Source organism: Sardina pilchardus, chromosome 17 (genome assembly GCF_963854185.1).
Source record: "Sardina pilchardus chromosome 17, fSarPil1.1, whole genome shotgun sequence".
Lineage (NCBI taxonomy): Eukaryota > Metazoa > Chordata > Actinopteri > Clupeiformes > Clupeidae > Sardina > Sardina pilchardus.
This window is the reverse complement of record NC_085010.1, coordinates 4460258-4488062: the sequence shown is the minus strand read 5'-3', so window position 1 is coordinate 4488062 and position 27805 is coordinate 4460258. Positions and strand designations below refer to the sequence as shown.

Here is a 27805-nt window from a genome sequence, read left to right as displayed (position 1 = left end):
TCTCCTCCTCTCTCTCTCTCCCGCACCAGGAAGCCGTTCTGGGCTGATATCGGAGGCTTTTTCGCGTGTTACTGTATTGTACTGTGAATCTTGGGAGGGGGGCTCCTCTAAAGATAGGCTAATCCGCCTCTCATTCACCCCCGCCTTACCTACATTTCATTTTGGTGGATGAATGTATAAGAGGGTGGACTTTTAAATCGTTGATTAATGTATTTATTTTGAACATTTTGTTTATGATTTGGTTTTTAACACTCCAAGAGGGCAGAAATGGCGGCCAACATGTACCGGGTCGGAGGTATGTTAAGTCTGTGTTTTTAATGACACGTAAAAATTACCAGCACGAAAACAATTGTTTTGCTGACATTATGCAACAATCCAGTTTTAAGATTGTTTACATGTAGGCTACTGCATGACTCACGCAGTTAGACTGAATGAGCGGCGTGATTTAGAAATATTTTGGATTCGAATTTGGGTCAGGCCTCTGTTTTAGCAGCACTAGCTAGCTAGCAAGCAAGCAATCTACTAGGTGTCGAGTTAGCATTGTTGCAAGACCATAACATTAACCTTTAAAATGCTAACGTTGCATTGCATTTGTAGTAATGCGCCTCAGTAAATCATCACTCAGGTAGTTGACAACTGGGTATGTGCACTGAAGATTATTTATATTTTAACAGTGTAGATATGTTGTCCTCGAGGAATATTTGGATAAGTAGCCTTTTCATTGGATACGGACTGAAAGTACACATTTGAAGTTAGTTAGCCAGCTAGCCAGCTCATTTGGCTTGTTGGCTATCAATGCTAGTTTAGCGTGTATGCTTATAATTGCAAATAACGAAACGGTAGATTTTTAAATCGTAGTCAGAAGGGCATCAGCGATTAATGGTGGACTGCATTTTAACATTTTCTGCGCGATTGCGAATGCCTGTGTCTAAGAACAATACGTTCGTGCTCGCCACCAACAAGCCGCGCAATTAGCCAGCTAAGTTAAGCAATGGCTATATTAGCCGTCTGTGCCACGGCATCTGACATTGTTTCATGGCGTCGTTGCACCGTGGCAATGGAAAGGAATATGATTGTCTCCCCATCAGCTTTGAAACAGTGTGATGCACTAGGCCCATGTAAACAAACATCCGGTAATTCGACAGTAACAGCAGATGACGCGAGTGCTACTAGGTGTGCGTTGTTTCCTTTGTTTGCTATGTTGTGTTTAAACTGTGTAACAGTATCGCTATTTATACAATTCTCTGCTACAAAGTATCGGAATGTTGGTCACGTGATCCATACCGATAAACGTCTTTCTCTTCTGGTTTGAAGCTGAAGGCACACTTCTCAGCGCTCGCCCAGTGTGTAAATCATGTTTTGTATTTTTATTTAATGTAACTGGGACATTGGTGAAACACCTTCCTGTGTATTTCTAAGAACTTCATTTATGCTGTTTTGTACAAAGACAGACATTCAAACAAAACAACAAACAAACCCAACAACTTGATAGAAACGGGCCTTCCTAGTAGGTTCTCCAAGGAAAGCATGCATTGTGCTTGCACTTCTTTGGCATCAAGTATAGCCATTTGTATAGACTATAGAGTGTCCCATAAGAGATCAAAGAACAACCACCCCAATCCAATATGTGTTGTGCACTTGGTCAGGTATACACAAGTGAAAAGTTTATTTTCTACATAATTCACTGAATGTCAATTTGTGCTGCTTAGCTTTGATTACTAAAGTGCTTATGTGTTACAAGATCTGCAAGCAGATTGTAGTCCAGGCCTTGCCACAGGGCTCTTATTGTGATTATGCTTTGAGATGAATTTAATTGTACTTCACATCACCTAACATTGACTTCTGGTAACAAAGAACATCACACTGTTCTCATTATCTCCTGGAGTTGTGTGCTGGTCTAATTCTTGTCTTTTTTCTGTAACCTAAACTTATTGCTTGGCTATATGCACGGTATGCTGTAGATTAGATGGCAAATGCTCTTAACTGATGTGATTTTCCAGTCTCTGTAACAGGTATCTCATGAGTCTTGTCACTTGTTTGTATAGATCCGTGTGCAGACTAATTTAAAACCGGATCCAGCCAGCTCCTCCAATAGGCCTATGTTTAGATGCTTAAGTGCATGTTGATGTTCGTGCTCATCTGCTGTCATATTTAATTGGCCTGACCCCGTCTGTTCCATTTGCTTGACATGCTTGTTGTTTCAGATTATGTCTTCTTTGAGAATTCGTCGAGCAACCCGTACCTGATCAGAAGAATAGAGGAGCTGAATAAGGTACTGTAACATGTGGGCTGAATGGGGATCCTGGCATGGCATCACACCTAACAGTTGCCCTGTGAGAAGGCTCATTTACAATCAGGCCTAAAGGCTACAGCATACATTTCTTTTGTCCCTCTGCAACAATAAAGCCAGTAATTTCCTGTGTTGCAGGTTTCAGTCCACATGGGAAAATAAGCAGCCATTATTTTAACTGATTACATTTACATAGGAAATGTAGCCTAATATCTGGAAATAAATGTGCAGGTCTATAGTTTCATTACCACACTCCTAAAGATCAGATCTGGCTTTACTGTAGGTCTACTAAAATATGAATTAAAATTAATCTACAGTATTAATGATGACATGTCTTAACCTATGCAACGCAAGGACGAAAGAAACTTGGTTTTAGAATGGAAATCAGAATCACTTAAGCATTATTCATAACTACTTTTGGCAAAGCTCCCAGTGCACGTATCATGTTTCTGAATCAGGTGAGATGGGGATCTATTGTTTGGACACTAAGATGCCAAGACTTTTTCTTCTTTCAATGGCTGTGATTTTGTTTTTGAATCTGGAATAGTGTGTTTCTTGGAGTGGAGGACCACCTCGGTGTGTTCTGAGGTTGGGATAGGTCTCGACCAAAGATGTCTTGCTCTTTCTCCCAAGAGTCCAGATACTGTGGATCTGTTGTATTTTCAGCACACGTAATACAGTAATTATTTTTGAGCGTCTCTCACAAACCTTTCTCCAAATAGACATGAAGGTTAGTCCCTTTCTGTTGGTATATGTTAAAATGGTCACTGTTGTAGGAGCTTGTAAATGGACGGCTTCTGCACTGGCCATCTTGACCGAGCAGACAACACCTAGACAACTAGTAGCTGAAAATGTCAGGGACAACATGAATACTGATTCACGCAAACCAATGGATGATTGTCTGTTCAGCCCTAGGGTTTCAGCAGTATTATGGGTGTCCCATGAAGGAGAAGTGTGTTTAACTCACTTGGATGAAAAGGGGTTCGATTGGGGAGAGAATAGCGTCACGTGTTGATGTGGTCAGTTCAGTGGTGTCATGTCACAGTTCCCCAGGAAGTATATGTTTAGTCTCGTGACTTTGAGTCCTCTTTGAATTTGGCACGTACCTGCTGGCTTGTCTTACCCTAGACTGATGCATTATGACTGATTGCTGTCATTGTCTGTCACATCGTAGTATTCATAGACCTTTGTGCTACTACTCTTACACCAGCTGCATGCCAGCCTGCCCACAGAGGAGAGACAAGATTATTAATTAGTTGTGTTGGATGTAGCTGTTCTCTACCATTTTGAGTATTTCTGATGTTATGATGCTGTGTTGTGTGACCTCAGATAATTAGACAATAATTAATTTTCTTGGCCTGAAAAGATTGAATACACTCAAGATGCTTTGATCATCTCCAGTTCAACATACTATATTGTCCACATAGTAGTTTGTGTATCACAGTTGCAGCTATACAGTACAGAATATTTTAAAAGAGCAGTAATTGAATTGTTATGCAATTGTTCTATTTTTGTCATATTCAGTTTTTGAGCGAGAACCTGTCATCTGAGCAGTGGCACAACTATTTATACACAAACCAAAATATTATGTTGCTTGTGGGAATAATGCTGTGGATGATTGAAAACTGTAAAAAAAAGAAAATGATTTTTGAAGTACACTGAAGACTCCTTGACTGTTATATCTGGCTAATTCCACCATCTGAACACTTGTGTTTTCTTAATGTGTTTTTTGTGTGTGTATGTGAAGCGTGAAGCTGACCACAGATGAGTGGCAGCAGAAACGCTTCTCTGTTCTGCTGATGTGTACATTGATGTAAGTGTATGGAATGTGGAATGTGGCAAGACCCGCAATCTAAACAAATTTATCCAGACGGGAAATCTTTGCTTGCATGCCGTAATAACAGAGCGCAATCTGTAAGTGAGTGGATGTGACGAGGGATAACAGGGCTCCTTTCTTGTCCCAGAGTGAGCGAGTGTCCTGAAAGTGTCTCTCATGTCTCTGGCAGACGGCGAGCGGAAATGTGGAGGCCAAGGTGGTGTGTTTCTACAGGAGGAGAGACATCTCACACAGCCTGATCCAGCTGGCAGACAAGCATGCGAGTACGTGTGGGAGATGGACTGGGGGAGCTAAGGGTCCTGTGGCTGTGGACAGACTTTTAACCATTGGGCTCTCATGTGCTGTTGTTCTTATAACAACACTTTACGATACTAAATCACTTCAGTTCAATTCCTAGTGTCATCCTACTGAGTGTAAGTGTATGATTGGAAATGTTTCTGAGGATGTGCCCATTTGGTTGGACCATACAAGTACATTATCATATATCTTTCAGTGCTGTGTTGTCCTCAGGTGAACTCCGAGACATATTTGTGATGACGATAGTGTAATAGTAACGTGTGTGTGGTTGTGCCTGCAGAGGACCTGGAGGAAGAGAGAGATAGCCCATCAGAACCTGAGCTGTCAGAGAAACAAAAGCACCAGCTCCGCCACAGAGAGCTTTTCTTGTCACGCCAGTATGAATCCCTCCCAGCCACACACATACGGTAAGACACACACACACACACACACACACACACACACACACACACACACACACACACACACCCTGCCGCCCACCTTCACATGGTTTCCAAATACCTAGTCACAAATAGAGGTAATACTGAATCATTTGCTGTGTATTTAATGTTTGAGTCGATCTTGTGTTGAAAATGTGGTGTCATCCTGTCCTCATTACCTCCCCTCTCTCCAGACAAGATACAATATTGTCTTGCTCAAGAACACATCTTGCATATACACCTTGCCAATTATCTCACCTAATCTCATTTTCCCCAACTTGAGCCTTTTAAAAGGATCGAAATGAGTAAAGTGTCCATGCCAAAATGGTGTAGCAAGTGTGTGTGTGTGTGTGTGTGTGTGTGTGTGTGTGTGCGCATGTGTGCGCCTGTCTGTAAATGTGTTAGTGTGTGTGTGTAAAAGCATTCAGTGTGTGATTGTTCTCTTGTTGTGTGGCAGGGGGAAGTGCAGTGTTGCGCTTCTTAATGAGACGGAGTCGGTGTTGTCCTATCTGGAAAAAGAGGTACAAACCAGAATATCCTGCATCTACACTCCATTCTTGCAGAAATATCTGTGGATTTTCAGTTCAGGGCTCTGACGCAACCCTTTCTCTCACTCACTGACTTGACTCTCATGCTGTAATGCTCTCCCTTTGAAAACTGTGAGGACATTTAAAACAGGAGACCATTGTAGTTTGGCATTTGGTAGGCATTTCTGGGACTCATGTTGATCAGTTGTCATACCTGTCCATTATCAAAGTAGCTGATGTTGACATTCCAAGGTCCTTTGCTAGTGCACTTATCCTTATTACTCAATGATCTTTTCATTTTGTAGAGGTCACTGCTAGGCCAGGCTGCTGCATCACATGTTATAGATTGTGTTCATTGTGATATATGATGCATCATTGTACCCATCTCTGCAACCTTTAAATTACCTGTGGGCTAAAGTATTCATGACTAGTGTTAGTAACTAGCTGAATCTTTTCTCACAACTCGAAAATTCTAATGATCTCAATAACATTCAAGTGGTTTGAGATGTGAGATATATTTCAGTGGAATATCTCTGGGAGTGTAGGTGTGTTATGGATAGGTGACAGAAAAACATTTGTTAACTGGCTTTTAAAAAACGACCTACCATCTCTTCCAGGATACATTCTTCTACTCGCTGGTGTACGATCCCACACAGAAAACGCTGCTGGCCGACAAAGGGGAAATTCGCGTAGGGCCACGCTTTCAAGCAGATGTCCCTGACATGATGCAAGAGGGTTAGTAAACACAAACTCCAGTCTACACACACGCGCTCACACCCTACACACACATTTTTGACATGCCAATCTCTGACATTCAAACACACCTGTATCCATTATGTACACAAAAGGTCTGTGGCGGTTCTCCTTCTTGGCCTCAATGGGGAGAGTTGGGAGGGTGGGTGTTTGAGTGCTGTTTAGAAGTGAGCTGGTGGAAGTGGTTGTAAGGGGAGACTAATGATTTCATCAGTGGAGTGGACACCTGTGCCTGGGGTGTGTGTGTGTGTGTGTGTGTGTGTGTGTGTGTGTGTGTGTGTGTGTGTGTGTGTGTGTGTGTGTGTGTGTGTGTGTGTGTGTGTGAGAGAGAGAAAGAGAGAATCTTAAATGAGCTGAATTTATCAGAGGTGCCTGGAGGTGTGACCAGAGTCCCACACACTCAGCAGGTTGTGCCAAATTGAACCTTAAATAAACTATAGCGAGCAGTCCCCAGCACACACAGTGAGAAATTCCACCATCATTCCAGCCCTCAGGAGATGTTGCAGTCCTATGTCCTGCTAGTCTTAGATTCAGAATACATCAATGGTTGAGTCCCAGATTGAGTCGATAGTCTATTATGGTTTGTGTGTTATGTAGAAATGTATGGCTGCACTAGCATTTAGGTATACCTGTGACGCGTTTATGCACACATGCAAGTGTATGAGAGTTCCCTCTCCTCATGTCTCCCTGCAGGTCTCATTGATGACCGAGACCAGTCCAAGCTGGAGGAGCAGATGTGGGACCCAGAGTGCCCGCTGACCAACAAGCAGATCGACCAATTCCTGGTGGTGGCTCGGTACCTTTCACCTTTCACCTTTTAACCTGTACTGTGTACCTTACGTCCCTCCCTTGGCTTATGGTGCTACTCGCCCGTAGCTAAATCTAGGGGTGTGAATGACGATTCTATAACAATACCTATTCTTTACACCAACGATATAATTTAACATTTTATTAGTAAGTCATAGTCATAGTTTACACAATAAACAAACCATGAAGGTGGACTGTGGTAGGCTACACAAAGAAGAGTAATTGTGTCTCTTTTTCCCTCCTAAAACCTTTGCTATATGCATTTTAGAATTTAAACGGTTTAGACTCATGTTGCAGTAGAAGTGCCATTTGTCTTACATATTGTGCAATTAGGAGCCGCAATTAGTTGGCTTGATTAAAAGTAGCCTATTTGGAATATGTCCTACTGTTCCTGTAGGCTATTTAAATACTTTAACATTCAGCCCTATTGCTACATCAAATAAAAACTTTAATTCACTGCCGGTTGCTATGTAGATAGCGTTGATGGCCTTTTAATAACATATTAATATTTGCGAGGGCTAACTTTGTTACAGATAGACTCATTAGGTGGACTAATTTAATCATTGGATGGTTCTGGAAAGTCACAATTTGATGGCAGTGTCAGCTGAGCCCAAGCTATTTACACAGCAATTAAGTCCATAGCTGCGTGTTAAAATCAAAAACTTCCATCTGAAGTAGTTCTACTGTGGAGGTAAGCTAATAAGCAATGCTTACAAAGAACCCCCAAATCATTCCACACCAATGATGGAGTAAGTGTTTGTTTTTTAACACGGAGAACATGTTGTAACTGAGGTGGAAATAAACAGGCCTGTCTCAGTGTGTATGAGTCACGTCGATGCAATGCATCCTTTGCTATTAGGCCAATGTATTGATACAGTTTGTTTCTCGCCTAGCTAAAATAGCGCAGTGGCCTTGAAGGTGTTTTTTCCTGCCCAGGAGCCTGATTGTAATGAGGAGTGTTCAGTCAAAACCTGTCAGGGTATCTTGAGCAGAAGAACTCCAGATGCTGTGTGACAGAACCATCCTCACTCTACTATCCTTCTGGGCCTAGTTTACCTTTACATGGGACCCCAATGGGGCATCTACTGAGTCCGTTCTTAGATACTGTAGTGTAGTTAATTATGTTACTCTCCGTGGACACAGAGCTTGAATTTAAGGCTCTGTGATGCTGATGGTGGTCATGTGTGATGCTGATGGTGGTCGTGTGTGATGCTGATGGTGGTCGTGTGTGATGCTGATGGTGGTCGTGTGTGATGCTGATGGTGGTCTTGTGTGATGCTGATGGTGGTCTTGTGTGATGCTGATGGTGGTCGTGTGCGATGCTGATGGTGGTCATGTGCGATGCTGATGGTGGTCGTGTGTGATGCTGATGGTGATGCTGATGGTGGTCGTGTGATGCTGATGGTGGTCGTGTGTGCTGATGGTGGTCATGTGTGATGCTGATGGTGGTCATGTGTGATGCTGATGGTGGTCATGTGATTGCAGGGCGGTGGGCACGTTCGCGCGGGCCCTGGACTGCAGCAGCTCCGTCAGACAGCCCAGCTTACACATGAGCGCAGCGGCCGCCTCGCGAGACATCACACTGGTACGCCCACTCTTAGTGCACGTCCTCCTCGTCCACAAGCTCTGCTCTCCTCTGCCCTCTCCAGCTCTCTGAGGTGTCACTCTACCCTACTGCCTGTCCTCTTCTGGTCTCTCTCTGGACCTTTTCTCTCTTTCCATCACAAAGTGGTGTCCTAAGTGGTGCCTCGATTGTATTCAACCCTTCTCTCCTTATCTTGGAATCCAATCCTCCATTTCATCTCCATTTGTACTCACATCTATCTCCCCTCACAACCTGCCACTTTACTTTTCTTTCTTTGTAATACCCCTCCCCCCTTCTACCCATCTTGCTGGAGCGCTCTCTGATCTGATGTGGTGCTCCTGTGGCCTTTGCAGTTCCACGCCATGGACACGCTGCACCGGCACAACTACGACCTGTCGAGCGCCCTGAGCGTGCTGGTGCCCCAGGGGGGGCCGGTGCTGTGCCGCGACGAGATGGAGGAGTGGAGCTCCTCAGAGGCCAACCTGTTCGAGGAGGCGCTCGAGAAGTACGGCAAGGACTTCAACGACATCCGGCAAGACTTTGTGAGTACAGGAGTTATCAGTGACCTCTTTAAGCAACACCATGGAAGTTTTGCTCTCGGGGTCCCCCTACAGTTGGGAAATGGTAATTTCTTCTACTTATGTCGTAAAATCTGTCACGGTTACACCAGAAGCAAGTTAGACATAGCGTACAATATAGGCTAGACATATTGAGGCTGCACATTAAATATTAAATGATGTGGTACTATGATACCAGTTATGTGATACATTTGTAAAACTAGGCTTTCAGCTCAGGTCTGTGAACGTTCTTGGTATTGGGATAATGTTGGTCATTGTTGGTCAATTACTTAGTTAAAAAAAAAAACGATTACGATATTTATGAGCAATAGCGTAGACTAATCTAGGGTGGTCATTTTTAGTGTCTCTATAACATAAAAAAAAAATCGATGGTCACCAGATATTGTATGCTATGGTATTCACGTCCATAGTGGCATATATTTGCAAGCCCAAAATGTTTGGAGAGGCAGAGCTCTTGTAATATGATGACAGAATCTTACGCGTGATAACTTTGTTTTTCAAGATAATTGTTTGGTCAGTAGCCTATAGACGGTAGATTTACACGTTGAGCTATAACTAGCACGCATAACCAGCTCCCGAGCAGTTTGTTTGGCAGCATGACACTAGATGATAGAGCTAGGATACACATGCATTTGTTGACGAGCCGAATTCTGCAGGAGTTCCCACGTCTTGGGCAAACTTGGACTGCCTGCGCTGCGTGTGAAATGTATATTCCAGATAGCATACATTTCAGCATATCATCATATGAATATAATTTCATGGGTTTTATTTTTTTCAAACGCCAAAAGATCGCGTAGCTCATGTTTATAAGGCAGCGTCATTATACTTACAGAATGAATATAATTCAATTGTTTGTAGGCCTATGGTAATGGCATAGGCTATATGGTCAATATTATAATATGAAGCAATCTGCAAAGTAGAAAAGTCGATTTGCATTATAGCCTGTGGCAAGACACTTTCACCAGAAAAGTAGGACATAACATGACTCAGTCACTAGGTTAGTTAGCCTAAAATATTATTTCTGTCTAATCTTGATTTACTTTCAAAAATGTATAGCCCCTACTAAACGTGTAGGCCTACACCCTGTTTAGACAGGCTACTGACTGTTTTTTGTCCTAATATAGGCTAAAAGTGGCTTCGTCATAAATCTACTTCAACATCAGGCTGTAGCCTACAAAGTTTACACTTGTATCATGACACTTTCGGTTTCGTTGCTGCTTCGGCCATCAACTGTCTATTCAACATACACGCTATTGGGCTCGCACTGAATTTCAGGAAGTGGTGGGGGACATGTATCCTATGCCGTAAAGCAGTCGAATTTTGTAGTTCTTTGGTTCGTACCTGAACCCCAAAGTTCCACAGTGCCAGTAAAAGCGATAGACACCGTCAGGCCATGGCAGACGTGTCATTCAACCTATTGTAAATCGATGTACCATCACAAGGGTCTTAGAAATGATAAAGGTTGAAAAACTACATGGTGTTGCTTTAAGCAGCCCAAGGCAAGAACACGTATTTGTGCAGAACTATTTGTATATTGGTAATTCAAAGTGCTCTCCACATGAGCTGATAATAAGAGAGTATAAAGGCAAGCGATAAAAAAAGATTAAAAAGGTAAATTACATTACAACAGTTGAAATGAACAGATTAAAAGGAAGAGTGCATTAGACCAGGTAATAGAAAAGGTAATAAAAAGCATTTGGGTTCTCAGTCTGAAGTTGAAATTGGCTACAGTTCTTTCTTGCATCTTTGATACGCAATCAGGAAGCAGCACTGCAGCGAAAATGCACTGCACAGTCATTAGTGCCGTCTGTGGGTATTACCAAAACATTTCTCTCCTGTGAAAAGAGAGGTCTAGCAGCTGGGTATTGCTGAAACATATCTGAGAGGTATGTTAGCTCTGGCCCATTTAGTGATTTATAAAGAAGACGCAGTTCTTTAAAGTCAGCTCTGTGATTTACTGCAAGCCGGTGCACGGACTCAAGTATTAATGTAATGTGGTTAGTCGCTTTGGTTTCCCTAAGAATTCTAGCAGCTGCATTTGAGCAGGCTGAAGCTGTTTTATGCTCTTTTTCTGAGCTTTTTGGAAGGCTTGTGAAAAAATCATTGCCATAATCAACACTGCTGAGGAATGAGCATGAATGCTTTCTCTGGAATCTTGGGAGTAAAGTGCACTTGATTAATTAGGCTAAATAAATTACAAACGCTGGTATTTAATAACACGAATTGATTGATAATACAGTTTGATTATAATGTTGGTGGTTTGTTAGTGCGAGCGAATGCAATAGGAACCCTTGACCTCCGTGTGAAGCAGCAGGTTTCATTGAGGAATGCAGAGCTCAATAGAGTGATCACACCACTACACCTACACTGACGTCCATAAAAGTAGAACCCACCGCACACGCACACTGAATTATGCAGTGGGAGAGACGCCTCCAGGTGTGTGCGTGTGTGTGTGTGTGTGTGTGTATGGAGACGACACCTGTGCACATATATCACATGGAGCACCTGGTGTATAATGTTCATGAATATTCTAGAAACGGAGCGCTGCAATCTTTGAGCAGAATCTATGCAGGAGTGCATCAACGCAGGAGAAAGCTTGTTGATTTACCACTAATATCCATTCCTTTTGGCTTGCCAGCTCCCGTGGAAGTCTCTTACCAGCATCATTGAGTATTACTACATGTGGAAGACCACAGACAGATACGTTCAACAGGTAAGGCTCACTAGAGGGCTAGAGATACTCACCTTACCAGACCTGAATGCTTGAAGAGCTTTTTCCCCATGTAGACTTAGCTGATTCTCTCTCTCTCTCTCTCTCTCTCTCTCTCTCTCTCTCTCTCTCTCTCTCTCTCCGTCTCTGTCTTTCTCTCCGTTCTCTCCAGAAACGTTTGAAAGCAGCAGAAGCCGAGAGCAAACTGAAGCAGGTTTACATCCCAACATAGTGAGTGTGTCTAGACTAACCTGCGGCTCCATCACCATGTGCTATCATTGTGTGCGATGCATGATGTGCTCAGTGAAGACTCTCTTCTCTTCCCCCTGTCTGTGTTGCAGTAATAAGCCCAATCCCAACCAGATCTCGCTGAGTAACGGCAAGATGGCCACCATGAACGGGGCCGCCGCTCCAGGAACCTTCCCTCCCTCAGGGGCTGGCCGCGCCTGCGAAAGCTGCTTTGGTGAGGAACTCCTCATGCTCACGCGCACACACACACACACACACACACACACACACATACACACATACACACATACACACATACACACACTCACTCACTCACTCACTACATTTTACTCTTCTATCTTAACATACATACCGTTATGAACACACGCACATTGCACACACACATACACACACTAGGGGTGGGAATTAGCAAAAATGTGGCGATTCGATACTGTTGCGATATTTGCATTTGCGATACAATATTATTGCGATACAACAAGTATTGCGATTAGATTTTGGGATATATTGTTATTCACGTCTCCCATATTAATCGAAGGCATTCCAAAAAATAAGGAAAATACTACTGTTCATCACACTTTGGCATGGCATGGTGCAGTCAAGGTCCTTAGTATTTGCATTTTGTTGAGAGCCGAAATACACCCACACTTATGTGAAAGAAGACGGAGCGTTGTGAAGCCATTTTTTATTTCAAATTGCCATTGAATGCACAACAAAAAGCCACAACAAGCACCACCTTGTGAGCGTAATAAGCTAATTTAATGTTATCCGAGTAAACCCAGAGTAAATTTGACTCAAATAAAAAATAAAATAGATTATTAAGTATTGCGATACTTTGAGCTATATCGATATATAATTGCTTGCACAAAATATCATGATACTGAACCGAATTGATTTTTCCCCCTCTACTAACACGCACACACCTCATTCCTTTGTCTGTGTTTCTGACCCCGTTTCCTCTGTCCCTCTGCAGCCATCCAGTCCCCACAGTGGTACTCATGGGGCCCCCCCAACATGCAGTGTCGCCTGTGCGTGGCCTGCTGGATGTACTGGAAAAAGTACGGCGGCCTGAAGATGCCAAGCAGAGCAGAAGGAGCAGAGGAGAGAACGCCTCCGAGCCCCACAGCCACCACCGTAAGAGCACACACATCCACCGTAAGAGCACGCGCGCACACACACACACACACACCAATCTCTTCACGCACACCACCCTAGTGCCTCCATCTCCGAATAATGGAGCGCTGAGAGAGAGCAGTCACAGAATGTACATGAGGCAGATGTGTTGCCATGCCAACAGAGATAGGTTGATGGGATGGCCAGGCAGTCAGTGTGGGAGAAACAGCTCTGATGAAGAGAGCAGAGAAGCAGAAAGAGGCTATGTAGCTACAGCATGCAGTCAGTTTGAAAAAGCGACTGTTCCTGAAGAATGTTAACACTATTATCCTCTTCCTTTCTTTTCTGTTTCCCATTCTCCTGCCCCCCTCTCTCTCTCTCTCTCTCTCTCTCCTCTTCTCTTCCTCCTCTTTTCTTCTTGGTGTCCCTCCAGGAACCTCGGTCTCGCAGTCACGGCATGCGGCAGTCCTCCCACATGGTGCCGGTGCGCAACAGCGGCAGCCCCAAGTCCTCCATGAAGACCAAACAGGCCTTCCTGCTGCAGGCCACACGCCTCACCAAGCTGGCGCGTCACATGTGCCGTGACCTCATCCGGCTGCGCCGCGCCGCGCGCCGCCCCTTTGTGCCCATTAACTGTGGCGCCATAAAGGCGGAGTGTAAGAGCTCTTTAAATTCCTAACTTCAGTCCTCACACACTCACCGACCCACACGCAGATACATGCACACACGCACACACTTCACAGACAGACAGACAGACAGACACACACTCATGCACGGCCACCACATCGCGCTGCCATTCCTCCCTCATCCCCCCTCTGTCTCTTGCTCTTTTTATTATTATTATTGTTATTATATTATTATTTCATTTTTTGTATTCTTCCCCCACTCCCTCCGTTTCCAATAAAGACTGCCTGTCCTCCATCACACAAGCGTTTCATCATCTTTTGTTCTGTTCGGCTTCTTTGTTTCTTTTGTTTACGTTTCTTTGTCCCGTGATAAGTTTCCATTTGTCATAAATGTCTTATTGTAAATATGACAGACAGTGCACTACAAAGGGTTAAACACAAGCACATCCTTTTTAGACTCCCGAGTAAAGGAACGTGCACATACACATTTTTGAAACATGCACCAGAACATCACCTTGCTGAAGCCACGACTCGTGGTTACACCTGACTATATCATAGCGAGAACCTTACACTTACAAACCCAAATCCAGATTGATGAATGTATTTTGCCTACGAAAGCTGCACATCATAATCAATTTATTATAAAGTGCTGTTTTTAAAATTAGAGACAATTTTATTTTTGTTTTACTAGTGGTTAGGCCGACAGCTTAAACATCAATAACCTATGACTGCAGACCTGGCATATAGCCCTGTTCTGTATGATAAGCGTGTATGTGTGTGTGTGCGCGATTAAGCTAGTGCTGGCAATCACTTAGCTCTTAGTGTATAGAGGGTGATTTGGCAGGGTGCTAGTGTTGAACCTGTATGAAGTAGTTGAACTAAGAAGTTGAGTACAGTTTGAAGTGTACCAAAGCACTGTTGGAACATGTGCAGGGACTGTTGTGTTAGTGGTGTGGTGGTGATCCAGAATATGGCTTGTAGTCATGAGAAGAAAAGGTAGTTGAGCTGTGATGAGGTTTGTTTTGTTAGCTGTGTGAGCATCCTGCCTCTGGAGATCGTATATAGTAATAATCCTATTGGCCTTAATGAGCTCACAGTAGGGAAGAGATTGCGTGAGGTCAGCGATTTGTGCAATCAGTAGGGGGCTACCTGTCTTCTGCAGCATCCCCAGGGCCCAGAATCTCAAACATCCATCGAGCACTTCATTTGTTAGTGTATATATGAACAGCAACATCGGAGAATCCAGTTTCGTATCGACTAACTGTCATCTGCTGATTTAGTGTAGGGGAGAACTAATCAGGGCTTTTGTATGCTGGAGGGGTAGTGGGATGGTCTGATTTAAGAGAGAGACGCTCCCCTAGCTGGTTAACCAAAGCATGAGGTGGCTAAGATCATAAAGGCTCCTCCATTACTGCTAAGTTTGCTATTCCTTTCCTTGAACAGAAACTATCCACAGGCTAAACCTCAGTGGTTTTCTACCTTAGCAGAAAAAAGGCACCAATTAGTCTGAGGTGATGAGATTCTCTGTCAGGAGAGAATTCTGTCAAAGATAAGAGAAGCTGCCCCCTCCTATACACATCAACACTCACAACACGCCCTCCATCTCATGTGTGTTCTTGCATTGCTCCCCCATTCCACATTGTTTCTCTCCAGCTCCCCTCCATCTCTCCCTCCCTCTCTCCCTGCCTGTTTTGTGCCTGTCTCACGCCCGTGTTTGTCCCGTGAATGCCTCCGCCCACTCCAGGAGTGTGCTGTCTCCTCTGCCCCACAGCACAAAGACCCAGTGGCATGCTCTCCGTTTTATTTTTTGTCCTCCGTTGCTCTCTCTCTCTCTCTCTCTTTTTCTCTCCTCCGTTTGACTTTGAACTTTTTTGTGTGTGTGCATGTGTGTGTGCCCCTGAGAAGGAATGACAGAGAAGGTTTTCTGAGCAACACCCAAAAAGAAAAAAAGAGACAAAACGACAACAAAAGCAAAAAAAACCGACTCCCAATAAAACCATGGCTGAAAGCATCCTCTGCGCGTCCTTGTAGTGTTCATGTGTCCTGTGTGTCCATCAGTTGTCCACCACCACAACAGTGTGTATCTTCTCAAACAGGAGATCAGCATGGCCTCCACCCATCCCCATCCCCGCCATCAACACTCTTTAGTTGCAGTCAACATCAGTGTGTATATATATATATATTTCTGTGTGTGTGTGTGTGTGTGTGTGCCTATGTATGATGAATTGTACGTGTGTCTCATTGTGCGTTCGTGTGTGTGTGTATGCTTGTATGTATTGTGGGTATTTCTTGCAACCACTCACTCACCCACAGCATGCCCATGAGCTTTAGTGCTGTTAGTTCCATGGCCTTCTCTGCTGTGCTGGAGCCTGTCTCCTTGACAGACCAAACTACTGGTGCTTCACTTGTCCAGTTCCCAGCTAATGACCAGCACTCCTGCGAGGCGCAGCCTGTCCGGCTGAATCCTGCTGCCCCCTCGAGCACCACTCCGATTGCTATTGGTTTCTGCCACGACGGAGACCTAGAGCCACTCAGCACCTTTGCTGCCAAAAGACACAGTTATTGAATCTCACCACCACTTCTGAGAATTGCTGCCACTGCAATCCTCTGTTCTGCTAAAGCTCATTTGTATTGCAGCCTACAGCTGGGAACGTCTGCGCAGTTCATTGTTGTACATCAAATAGTATTGAAACTGCAACATAAAACCCAGTGACTTACGCCAACTCTCTGGCTGTGATTGTCTCCAAAGTATATGCAAATGGCTTGTTTGTAAAATGTAACTCAGGACTGTTTACATATAAAAGTGAAGGCATCTAAGTGGCCTGTCAGCTGTAAGGCACAGACTAGTAGATGAGAGCAGCTGTTGTGAATAGAGAGCTCACTCAGACCATCCTAAATCACTTACCTTTGAACCATCCTAAATCACTTGTCTAAGAACTGACGAGCGGCAGTCATCTTGAATAAATCTCACTCGTAGAAATAGAAACCTGTCATGCATATTCAGTGATCCAAATGTTGCTCAAACACGTTGTCTCAGACACGAGACTGAGTGTGTGTTGTGCCTGTGTCACCCTGCGAACACCTCATGAAATGTTAATGTTGTCAGACATCAGTTGGGTGCTCAGAGAGCTGACGGAGGGAGTTGATTACGGTGAAGGAGGTTTTTTTTCCTCCTGTGAGTGCGCAGCCTCTGTGAGCATCTGTCTGGGCAAACTCACCATCCATCAATAACTAGAGGCTGGAGTATCGCAGGCCCCTTCATCAAGCTGACTGGTTAAATCAGCCGAGGGGGAGAGGGGGAGGAGGGAGAGCGAGAGTGCATGAGAGAGAGAGAGAGAGTTGTTCACCGTGCCACTGCATTCTGATGTGTAGATATGATCAGAGCGTCGGAGGGGACTGGAGGCAGGCCGGTGCGAGTCAGACCCACACCCAGAAGCACCCTGACCAGCGTGCTGCAGTTCCTGGGTGAGTGCGCTGTCCTGCATGCCATACCACACACTCCACATCGCCCCCTACAGGTGGGGGCTGGGGCTGCTCGGTTTGGTTCATGTGAAAGTGATGCGTGGGGGTGTGTGTGTGTGTGTGTGCTTTGTTTGTTTACGTCAGAGTCCCGTCCAGCCCCCCACGGGCTGAGGCCCCCGAGGACCCCCAGCCTGCAGGTGCAGCCCCCGCGCCGCCTGCTCTCCTCCCTGCCCAGCCACGGCTCACTCAGCATGCTGGGCAAGCGCAGCTACCAGCACCACAGCCGCGCAGAGGCCGAGAGGAGAGGAGCCTCCGCAGCGCAAGGTCAGCTGATCCTGTCCTCTCCTCTTCCCTATGCGTTACGTCACACACATATACTCATATATGGCTAACATATGGCTAATGTTGCATTTCTGCTCTAATAGATAACCCAGGACACATTGTGGGACCTGTTCTGGTAAGCTTAATTATTTATATATATGGACAGTATATGATAGGAGTGTTATATATACAGTATAGATAAATAGATAGATAGATGGATAGATAAATTGATTATGCTAAATTATTAACTGGTAAAAAAAGCAAATGATAGTGTTTGAATCTGATTCTCAGCTCTTTATCTCTCTCTCCCTCCCTCCCTCTCTCTCTCTCTCTCTCTCCCTCTCTCCCTCTATCCCCCTCTCTCAGCATAATGGGAAGAGCAGCAGCGGGTCAAACATGCGTGCTAGCAGCATGATGCTGCGTAAGCGCCGGCCTAATTGGATTGACGCCCCTGACGACAGCTTCTTTCTCGTTTCCCGGGAGACCAGGTAGGTTTGCTGGGTCATGTCTCACCTGCACGTTCTTCTCACCGTCGCATCGCAGCACACATTCACTCCCGTCTCTGCGGCCACTTGTGTCAGTGCCTGTCCAATGAGAACTAGACCACGCCAAAGCTAACTGACCCAAGGCCAGTTTGTGGAGAGACAATACCTAACTTTGTGCCCAGAGACAACAGACCCAGACATCTCTGGCCAGACACACATGGCCTCCCACAAACATCATGAATTCTGACTGTTTCAATCCAATCACGAAGGCCTCGATCCAATTTAACACACAACAATAAATCAAGACAGACACAAATGACAGAAGGGGGCTCTTGCCCCCTGGTTAACATTGATAGATATCTCCCTGGTTAACAGTGATAGACAGATGTCTGTCTGTCTGTCTGTCTGTCTCGTATTTTGATACTGCCCACACAATAGTGTTGCAATGACAGAGTGTAGTGTTTCTGTAATTTCCATATATTGCCCAAGCACTATTGCAAATGTATTTAAGATCCCTGTTGGTTCACGGAGGTTCAGTTCCCTATTTTCCTACATCCTCAGCTGTCTTTAGCATAATTGGCCATTTTGTTCTGTGATGAATGCTCCACAGGTAACTTAAGGCTGGAAAAAGACAAAAGCACACACAAATGCTCACACACATATCCAGTTGCACATAATCATGCCATTTATACACAATTGTTTTGATATATTTCTACATATCGTGCCTTGTCATTGTGAGAATTCCTTCCCTGTTAATTACACAGGGCATATTGTGTAGCAGGTGATTTCACCTGAGCTATTACAGCATTCCTGGTACGTCATTTGCTCAGAGCCACGGGAGTCTTTTTGAATCCCACCTACACAATAACTGAATGTTGATGCTCAATCAGAGCTGAGACTTCAAGGCCACGCTGTAACCTGAACGCGTCCATCCATAAAGGGACGCGGTTACAGACCATGGTCCAGTGGTGGGCAGTGCCAAAGCAGCCTAATGGACGACGCCTCTCTGTTCTTTTTCTTTGTGGCAGTGTGTGGGTCCCTCCGAGGTCCCCGCTGCACCCGTGCCCCACTGCATCATGGGTCACGTGTCATTGTGACTGTCTGCTAATGACTGGCTGCTTGTTTCATTTCAGTGCTGCAGCCGTTAGACACCTGCTCATGGTAAGTCCACTCCACACACACACACACTCCGCAGACACACACACACACACACACACACACACTCACCAACACAAACCTAGCTTACCTGTGGAGATCTAGCATCACACCAGAGAATAATATTCCCTAAAGCCAAGCATTGATTCCGGTCCTTAATGTGCAGTGAGTTGCTGCAACCAGATTAAAGTTTAATGACTGCTTGGCACCGGAGATTATTTCTTATCGCCTCCTGATACATTTTTCCCCTGAGCAATAGAGTGGGCCAACAGTTGATCACTTCCTTACTGCCACCGGGCAGTCTGTTGCAGAGAGGGAGCAGCAATATCAGGCTTCAGAGAGACACACAATGCAGACCCAAGAGACCTCATAAAATGGGATCTTTAGAACAACTTGTTGATGCAGGCCAAATGTCCCTTTCTAAAATAAAGATACATAGAATAGCATATGATGTTAGTCCTGAGTTTGTTTACATTTTGGTTGTGGATATTCAGCCAGTATATTTTCCTGTATGAATGACCTCAGACAGCATGATAGATTTAGTTAATGTAATTATTTTATTTAATAATTTCCGCTAAAATTCAAAGCCAAATTGCCCACACATATTCAAGATGTCTTAGCCCAGCCTCTGCGAGAGCCCAGGCAGAGTTAGTGCTCTCATATGAGGGCTGGTGGGGAGGCCCAGCTGGGACTTCAATGGAACTCCACCCTCCTGCTCACACCCACCCACTGGGCTATTAGTGGAGCATCAGAGTGAGTCACGGCCACCCCTGCGCCCTGCAGCCACAGCCGGCTGATCTCCGACCTCCTGGCCAGGGAGAGGGCGGCAGGGCAGGCAGGGCGCAGGAGGAGCCGCCAGCGCTCCTACGGGAGACGGGTGAGCCCACGCCAGGCACCAGCGCCAGCACCGCCTGCTGCTGCGGCTCCGCGTAAACGGCAGCTCTTCACGCGCGAACGGCCCTGTTAAATAATGATCTGATATCTCACACAGTCTAATGAGATGCCAGTTTCATGCATGCATGAGTGCATTGTAATTCTGTTGTTGAAACATCCAAAAACGCTTGCTTGTGTTCCACCTCAGTATGTGGGTATTACGTTCGTGCGAGCAAGCAACGTTCCATTTTCCACCTTCCATGTTGTTGCAGAAAGCTAAAATCCCCGTTCATAAGATGTATGTCTCAAATGCACAGGAAATGATTCGATCCCTGGGAAATGATTGTGTGGGAGTGGCACTGGGGCTGGCGTCTCATTCATCACGGGTCCACTGAGATTAGCCGTGAACCTGCTGAGGCAGGCCGGCCCTGCGCTGCCCAGCGCTCACGGGTGCCCATGATTGATGTGTTATTGTGCTGGTACACAAGCAGAATCATCTAGAATATTCAGCAGCCCTGACAAATGTACAAATCATCATGAGCGCCACATTTTTCTCCAGCATAGATCCCCCCCCCAACCCCGCCCCCCCCCCCCCCCCCCCCCCGTCTCCGCCCGCCTCCCTCCCATTGGAGCTGTCACGCGTGATTGGTGATGTGATGAGTTGATAGACACGCGTGTGTGTTAATTATCTTGAGATCAGAAAAAAATGGTGATAAAAAGAGTCAGACAATGCACTGGAACTGCATTCTCTTAATCTCTCTCCCACCCTCTCTCAAACACAAGCGCAAATGCATGCGCGCGCACGCACACACACACACACACACACACACACACACACACACACACACACACACACACACACACACAATTACACTAAAACTCACACACTTTCTCAGGCTCTCTCTCTCTCTCTCTCTCACACACACACACGCGCACGCACGCGCGCACACACACACACAGAGAAACATACACACACACACACACACACACAATCATGAATCAGTTAAATGGACCATTTGAAACCCAGCTCGTGACTTTCTCATTCGTTTCTCTTGCATTTTGCATGAGTTTGAGATGTAGGCTAGAGCCATAGTCCATCACTCAGATTATTACCACATCCCAGACATTTATTTGATCAGGTCTGTGGGTGTGCTGAGCTGATGGTCTCAGTGCCTTTGGATCCTTGAGGTCTCAATGAAAGTACAAATGAAATAAACATGAATCAAACTTTTCTGTTCAATAATGCACGCACGGGCATGAAGTGTCCACTGGAGTACAAAACTATTAGAATATCAAACACAATGTTGAGCATGCAAATGCATACACACACACACAAACTATAGTTTGTTTGCACAACTTAGAAGATCACTACAGAATAGTACTTTACAATAAAAAGGCATCAATCCCCCTGCAGCCCCTGCAGCAAGTACTGCAAAGGCACACTGCACCAGCGCATAAAACAAACTCACTAAGTCATATGTTTTTATTATTTATTATCATTATTAAACAGTGTTTTATTAATGGGCACCCTGTCAGTTAGGTTGTTACTGTATGCCATTTGCAGAATGTGACTTAGAAGGACACTGCAGCGAAGGGAGTACTTCACAGTAAAAGGCTTCAATCTGAGACAGATTCCTCTGCAGCCCTCTGGTTTATCACGTATTCCATACGGTGCAGCTGATGGAGCAGCTAATGGAAAGAGAGATGAAACCTAAAACTTTTCATTGAGATCACTGATGCAGGGTACAAGCTGGAGGAGACTTGCTGACTTAGCAGTGTCTGAACACCACCACTCACACAGTGTCTGAATACCAACAACCCAAACAAGCATTTAGAAAATCTCATCCTCAAACTCTGTCACACGCTGGGGCAAGCGCACCATAACAGGGCTGACTTTTACTCAGTCACAAGGGTAAGGATAATGCCCTTTTCTCAACTGATTTTCACATTTGGCCCTGGCTATTAGCTAAAGGGATAGATGTATTATATATAAAAGCAATATTGTTGCTATTTTGTGAATGTGCTTTTTAAATAGCTTGTTTGTCTATGTGCTTATAAGATAACAAAAGCATTTGACCAGCTAAGTGACTTTTCAAATGATTGCACATTCAGTCACATTCTTTTCTCTCTGTCTTTCTCTGGCCTCTAGGAAAGCTCGGAGGCTGCTCACTCGCTCTCAACTCAGAAAAGCTTGTAGGCAGCCGTGTGAGCAGATCCACCTGCGCAGGGTCTCCCAGGGGCCTCCTCAGGGGCCGGTGGTGGCCCCCCCTCACCCCAGCCTGAGGATGCGCGGTCCCATCGTCATCCACGACTGATCTCTAGTGCTGCTGGCCACCCTCTGCTCCGACCCCCTTCCCAACTGCCCCGCCTGACGCCTCTCATCCCCCCTTAACCCCCACGCCTCACCCCGCCTGCCCCACACTGCCCAAACACTGCTCCAGATCACTCTCCTACATCCCCCCCCCCCCCACTCCCAAAGAACTCCAAATCTTCATTCATGTGACCGCCTATCCTCCAGTATTTCAGCACAGGCATCTGATAGACTGCACAGAGTCTGTATAAATGCATCCAGTAAATCTTTCTTTAAAAGCTGACCTCATTCATTGCTGATATGATATCTACCTTCTAACTTCTGTCCCAGCCCTTGGCTGCTCCCGATACGGCCAGCTGTGCTTCTGCTTCTGACAAGAGTGGATAAGAGATGGCAGCTTTAACGTTCTCATGTAAAACAGGGTGCCACTCAGCAAGGTGACATGGCTGTGCAAGAACAGTGTACAGATTCCCTCCAACAAACAACAAAAAAATGGCAACACCATTCAAAACAAACTTCTCTGGAAAGATTAATGTGCTCTTTTTATAAAGTTATTAACAAACCTTTGAAGGATTCTTATTCTTTTTCATCTATCTTCTGTGAGTGCAAACATGGCAGTACCAATTTATGTGCTTTTTTATTTTGAGAAAAAAAAAATCTTTTCAGCCATGAAAATGATGTATGTACAGCATGTTGACTATAGTGAACAGACATTCATTTGGCCTTCCTCCAGTACAATACTGCATCAGCATTTGATCATATTCTACAACAGAGGAATGGCTAGCAGACCGCTAATGCCAGCTCTTTTACATCCTCAATCACTGGCTGCTTGAAGCCTCTTTTGATTATCAGGCAAAGCGACTGTAAGAGGACACCTGATATGATGTCTAAACAACTGCGGAAGTAAAAGCCTGGTTATTTCTCCCATGCTGTCTCTTACAGGTTCTATACTATCTCTTCTTCAAAAATTTTGAATATAAAATGGGACTTCTGGTGACTATGCGCTAGTCCAAAGAGCCATCACCATGGGACCCGCATCTGCATGTGACCGTTGTAATGATGACCTTTCATTTCTAATTTGTCATGTTTTTGTTGGTTTCCCTTGTATGTCACACGTGTTTGATGAAATATGCTAAATAAAAAACAAAAATTGAAACACATTTATGCGTATACATCTACAAACAGGCATGCACACTGTATGCATTCAGTCCAAATAAGACTACATTGTGTGACTGTGTTATGTGACTTGTAGTATATGAACACTACATTAGTTTACAAATCCCCTTTTGAATTGTGGAGCTGGCAGTCTTTCCTTCATTAGCTGAACTGTTTAGAAGAGGATAACAGAGGAGGAAATGATGTTGACCCATCTGATCTCATCAGACGTATTCGGTGATGAATCCTCCGCATTATTTCATCCCAAAAAGGATATTTTGAACGCGTCAATGTCTAGACACTTCTCTAGTCCACAGCAAAGAAATCCGTTTCAGGCTGTCTCATTACATAGTGGGGGTTGCAGAAGTATTGCCTAGTCATTCCCCTCCCTTAATTGAATAAAAACAGAAAATTAGGAACCATTATAGACATAAAGGGTCTGGAGTTTCTGAGCCCTGCTACCCTCATCATCATTGACTAGCACAACCAGTGGAGGATGTTCTGAGCCAGGCTGTTGCCACCAGACATTTTGTGGTAAAAACAAACAAAGCCACAACATGTTCTCTCAAAATGGTCTTCTTCTGAACAGCTAGGTTTCAAATGGAGAAGCTTCTTCTTTGGTACAATTTAAACCACACTATTTTAATCCTATTACTAAAAACATGCTGCTAGGATCTACTAGGATGCAGCAGAACCTTCCTACAAACAATGTCATCGTAAGAAATTAACAATAATAGGCTGATTAGATCATTGTAAATGCAGTTTAATTCTACAGAGAAAGGTGAAATATGTGTATGAGAAACACTTTTTTCCCCCAGATGTTCATTTTTTATACAAAGTGTACAAATAAACAGAGTACTTACATATTTGTATCGTTGTAGTGTACTTAAACAGTACACAAATGCACAAAATAGAGGTTGGCATTTTTAGATTTTCCATAATTTGAGAATGTAGTACTGTGTCAGTGGAGCTGTTCTCTCATGCCTTCAATGACCCCTTGTGGTTATGAAATGTGTTGCAAAAAATATCAGAACATTGGGAGAAGGTAGTCTATTCATTCTGAGGGTAGATTTAGGAAAAAAATCATCAAGGTGTAAAAACGCAGTATAAAACATGTGGATGATAATTATGATTCTTATCCAAGGGAAACCGTTTTAAATTGCACCACTTTGGTCAAAGTTCACACATAGGATTTACTGTCACAAAGCTGTGATTTGAAATTCCCTGACACTCTCCCGGTCCATCACTTAAGAGTAGGTATGTTGATGTGCTTGATTTCGTCCACTCTGTTCTTGTGCATCTGGAAGGCAGGAGTCACCCAGCGGCCACAGGAGCACTGCTCCCCATACCAGTTGAAGGAGCCCAGCTTGGAGGTGCACTTTGGACACAGGAGCTGAAACAAGGAACACAGAGGACAGGGAATCCATGTTACTGTGCAATGAACCGCACACTGGTTCTTCACTGGTACTGTTTATGTGTCCACAGAATTCCAATGGCTGATTCATGCTCTTTAGGATAAATCTCAGCGAGATATTATCTTTGCTTGCGCATTTCTAGCTATTACAGGTATATGTACAGTGTCCTTTTCGCCTCAAAAATATATCCCCTTTTCAACGTTTCTCAAGTCTCTGCTGCTTCTTCAACTGTCTCCTCCTCAGAACAAGTCCTAAAGCTTTCCCCATGGCATTCTACTCTGCCTCTGATTGCCTTTGCAGGTTAGTTGGTCAAGAGTGAGATGGTTAGTGTAAAAATGTAGCGGTCAGACCCACACAGAAACAGAGTTATTGGGTGTGGCAGAATGCCGGTGGGGTAAAGGCAGTATTCTCAGATCTGCGTGATTCTCACATCATTCACTATTACACTGCATACATTCTTAGAAGGTCCTATACAGAACCAAAAATGGTTATATTGCATGCTTCGTATATGGCACCCATAAATGATTATTTAAACAATTTTGAAGAGTTCATCATATTAACCCCTAAGGCCTGCATGGTTCTATATAGCTTTTTTTTTGTTTGTTTGTTTTAAAGAGTGTATTATTTGCAACTAACAGAAAGACTTCTACAGTATGGTGCAGTGTGTTGACTTGTTGATGAGGCTGAGAGGTGATTGACTTACCTGTCCATCCATGACTCCCAGCAGGGCGTCCTCCATCCACCGCACTGGTTCAATAAAGTAGGAGGTGCAGCTCGTGTGGTGTCCAACGCCAGGGCCTGCAGGCTTCTTGTGGGGAAAAGCATTTGGGCCGTTACCCACATCATGGCTGAGAATACTGGAACCACAGAAGAGTGTGCGCCTGGATGGGGGTTGAAACTCATGGAGGTAAGTCCCATAGAAGTGGAGAAAATGACTAATATTTTTGGCAGAGGGGATAACATACCTGCACTTCCTACATCTGTAGGAAATCTCTGTGTTTTGGCTTTGTCCAGGATCTGCAGCAAAGACCTCTTTTGGCAAATCTTTCAAATCTGAAGAGGTGAAGAGGAATACTGCTCACTGCAATAGTCATCTAATCAGAAATACATTTTCTCATATAGCTTATAATATAACATGAGGAATATTTCCTAATTCACTGCGGTCTGACCGGAAAAGTTAATAAGCAGGCTACCTGAGTACCGTTCCGTCAGATTTTTTAATCTGAATTGTTTGTACTGTGGCGAGGAGAAGTCCACTACGTATCCAAACGACTCGAACAATGTTAACTGATCCAGGAAATTCTCGTTTATCCTAAAAGTGTGACATTGAGACACGTTAAAACTATCTGTGCAAAAAAAAAAAGAAAAAGAAAAATCACAGCTTGAGTGAGTAATTTATAGAAATGGCTTACTTCACATCAGGTTTAACCTGAATGAGTTTACTTTGAGCTTTTTCAAGAGTTATCCTGTGAGTTTTCATGAGGTATGCTGCCACCACCGCAGCACTCCGACTTTGCCCTGCATGACTGTGAGACAAGTCATTGTCGATTAACCGTCTGTAAATGTGTAGCCTATACTGACACTGTCACTTGTTCAACCCATAGTCAACCCACAACATGGCACCTTACCAGTGAACAAGTACTGAAAACGAGGGTTCCTTCCCGATGTCGATAAATTGAACGCACTCGTCGAATTTACTCAGAAGATCAGTGGTCGAATCGTCAAGGGCCCGTACATATTTGGTGATGAACTGAGGCGGCAAATCTACTTGTTCCGAGTCCACAGTGAGAATATGAGTGATACCCTGACTTGATACGTTTGAGAGGTCTTTGAGGTCCGAGGCAGCCCCAATATAAAGACCAGATTCAACCAAAATCATGCTTATGAGAACAGAGACGACATAACATCAAATCTCTAAAAATCGATTTAGCCTAATGTAAAGCTAAATGCATGGACTAGTTACCCCTGCTCACTACTACCACGAGTGGGGATAGAGCAGTTTGTTGATGTACTCCGTCTGTGCAGTCCCGGAAGAAACAACTGCAAAGAAAGTTGGTTCCGACTTGATTATTTTCTTGACGCTGATGGGAAGACGTCAAACCTGTCTACCTCAGAAACAAATAATCAGCGTACCTTTGAGTCTGGCTAACAGCTCACAATTGCATTTGTAAAATGATGTATGTTATTGATGTAAAATGATGTAGCCAATAGCCGTTGCATGTGCCGACCTAGTCAGACCTTGAGCGCTAGATGGCAACAATCGACCTGACATATTATTCTTACATAGTCGAAGATTACTGGACTATCTTAGGTGGACTAACCTACTTCCCCAGCGTGTGTTGGTGGAAGAAATGTGATTGAATTATTTTAAGAATTAGCCTGTATGTATCAATAGGTGTAGACGTTTATAGCCTTGCAACAAGGTGCAAGGGTAAATTGACACTGGGGTAAGTAGATGTGGCTGATCTATAGGCTAGGGCCTAGGCCATGTTTAACATCTGATGGAAAATAGCTTACACGACAAGGACTGCACCTCTTGTCACGGACAGAGCTCTAATATACTGTTCAATTCTGGGCAGAGGAATGTAAGCTTCTTTGATAGCAGTTTGGCCAAATGCTGATGCAGCAGGGCCTTCCCGCTGGCAGAGCAGTTTTCATCACTCTAAAGTTCCCTGGAGAGAAGCAAACTTTGACAGAGAGAGAGCGAGAGAGAGAGAGAAAGAGAAAGAGGACCGACTATTATATCCTGTAGTTTAGCCACTTTCAAGATGATCCACATAGGGGATTATGTCCCCTTGATCAGTGTCACAGATGAAGAGTTCTGCAGTCTTATGAGCTGG

The 27805-nt window shown here is 44.4% G+C and overlaps 2 protein-coding genes across 2 annotated transcripts; one reads left to right on the top strand and one right to left on the bottom strand.

The window, feature by feature from the left end:
• The first annotated feature begins 1 nt into the window (after nucleotide 1).
• Nucleotides 2–22437, top strand: mta3 (metastasis associated 1 family, member 3). Its single transcript, XM_062517760.1, has 19 exons — nucleotides 2–295; nucleotides 2205–2272; nucleotides 4297–4390; nucleotides 4705–4831; nucleotides 5301–5364; nucleotides 5988–6105; nucleotides 6817–6919; nucleotides 8416–8515; nucleotides 8869–9057; nucleotides 11732–11806; nucleotides 11976–12034; nucleotides 12145–12266; nucleotides 13023–13183; nucleotides 13596–13818; nucleotides 17161–17253; nucleotides 17395–17574; nucleotides 17676–17707; nucleotides 17938–18059; nucleotides 22234–22437. Exons 1-19 carry the CDS (start codon nucleotides 268–270, stop codon nucleotides 22397–22399), a joined length of 2124 nt encoding a protein of 707 aa, XP_062373744.1. The 5' UTR covers nucleotides 2–267; the 3' UTR covers nucleotides 22400–22437.
• Nucleotides 22438–24297: 1860 nt separating this feature from the next.
• Nucleotides 24298–26981, bottom strand: dusp12 (dual specificity phosphatase 12). The gene is made up of 6 exons (XM_062517997.1): nucleotides 26594–26981; nucleotides 26378–26491; nucleotides 26159–26277; nucleotides 25931–26018; nucleotides 25669–25846; nucleotides 24298–24943 (listed from the first exon to the last, which is right to left on the bottom strand). Exons 1-6 carry the CDS (start codon nucleotides 26842–26844, stop codon nucleotides 24794–24796), a joined length of 900 nt encoding a protein of 299 aa, XP_062373981.1. The 5' UTR covers nucleotides 26845–26981; the 3' UTR covers nucleotides 24298–24793.
• Nucleotides 26982–27805: the final 824 nt, after the last annotated feature.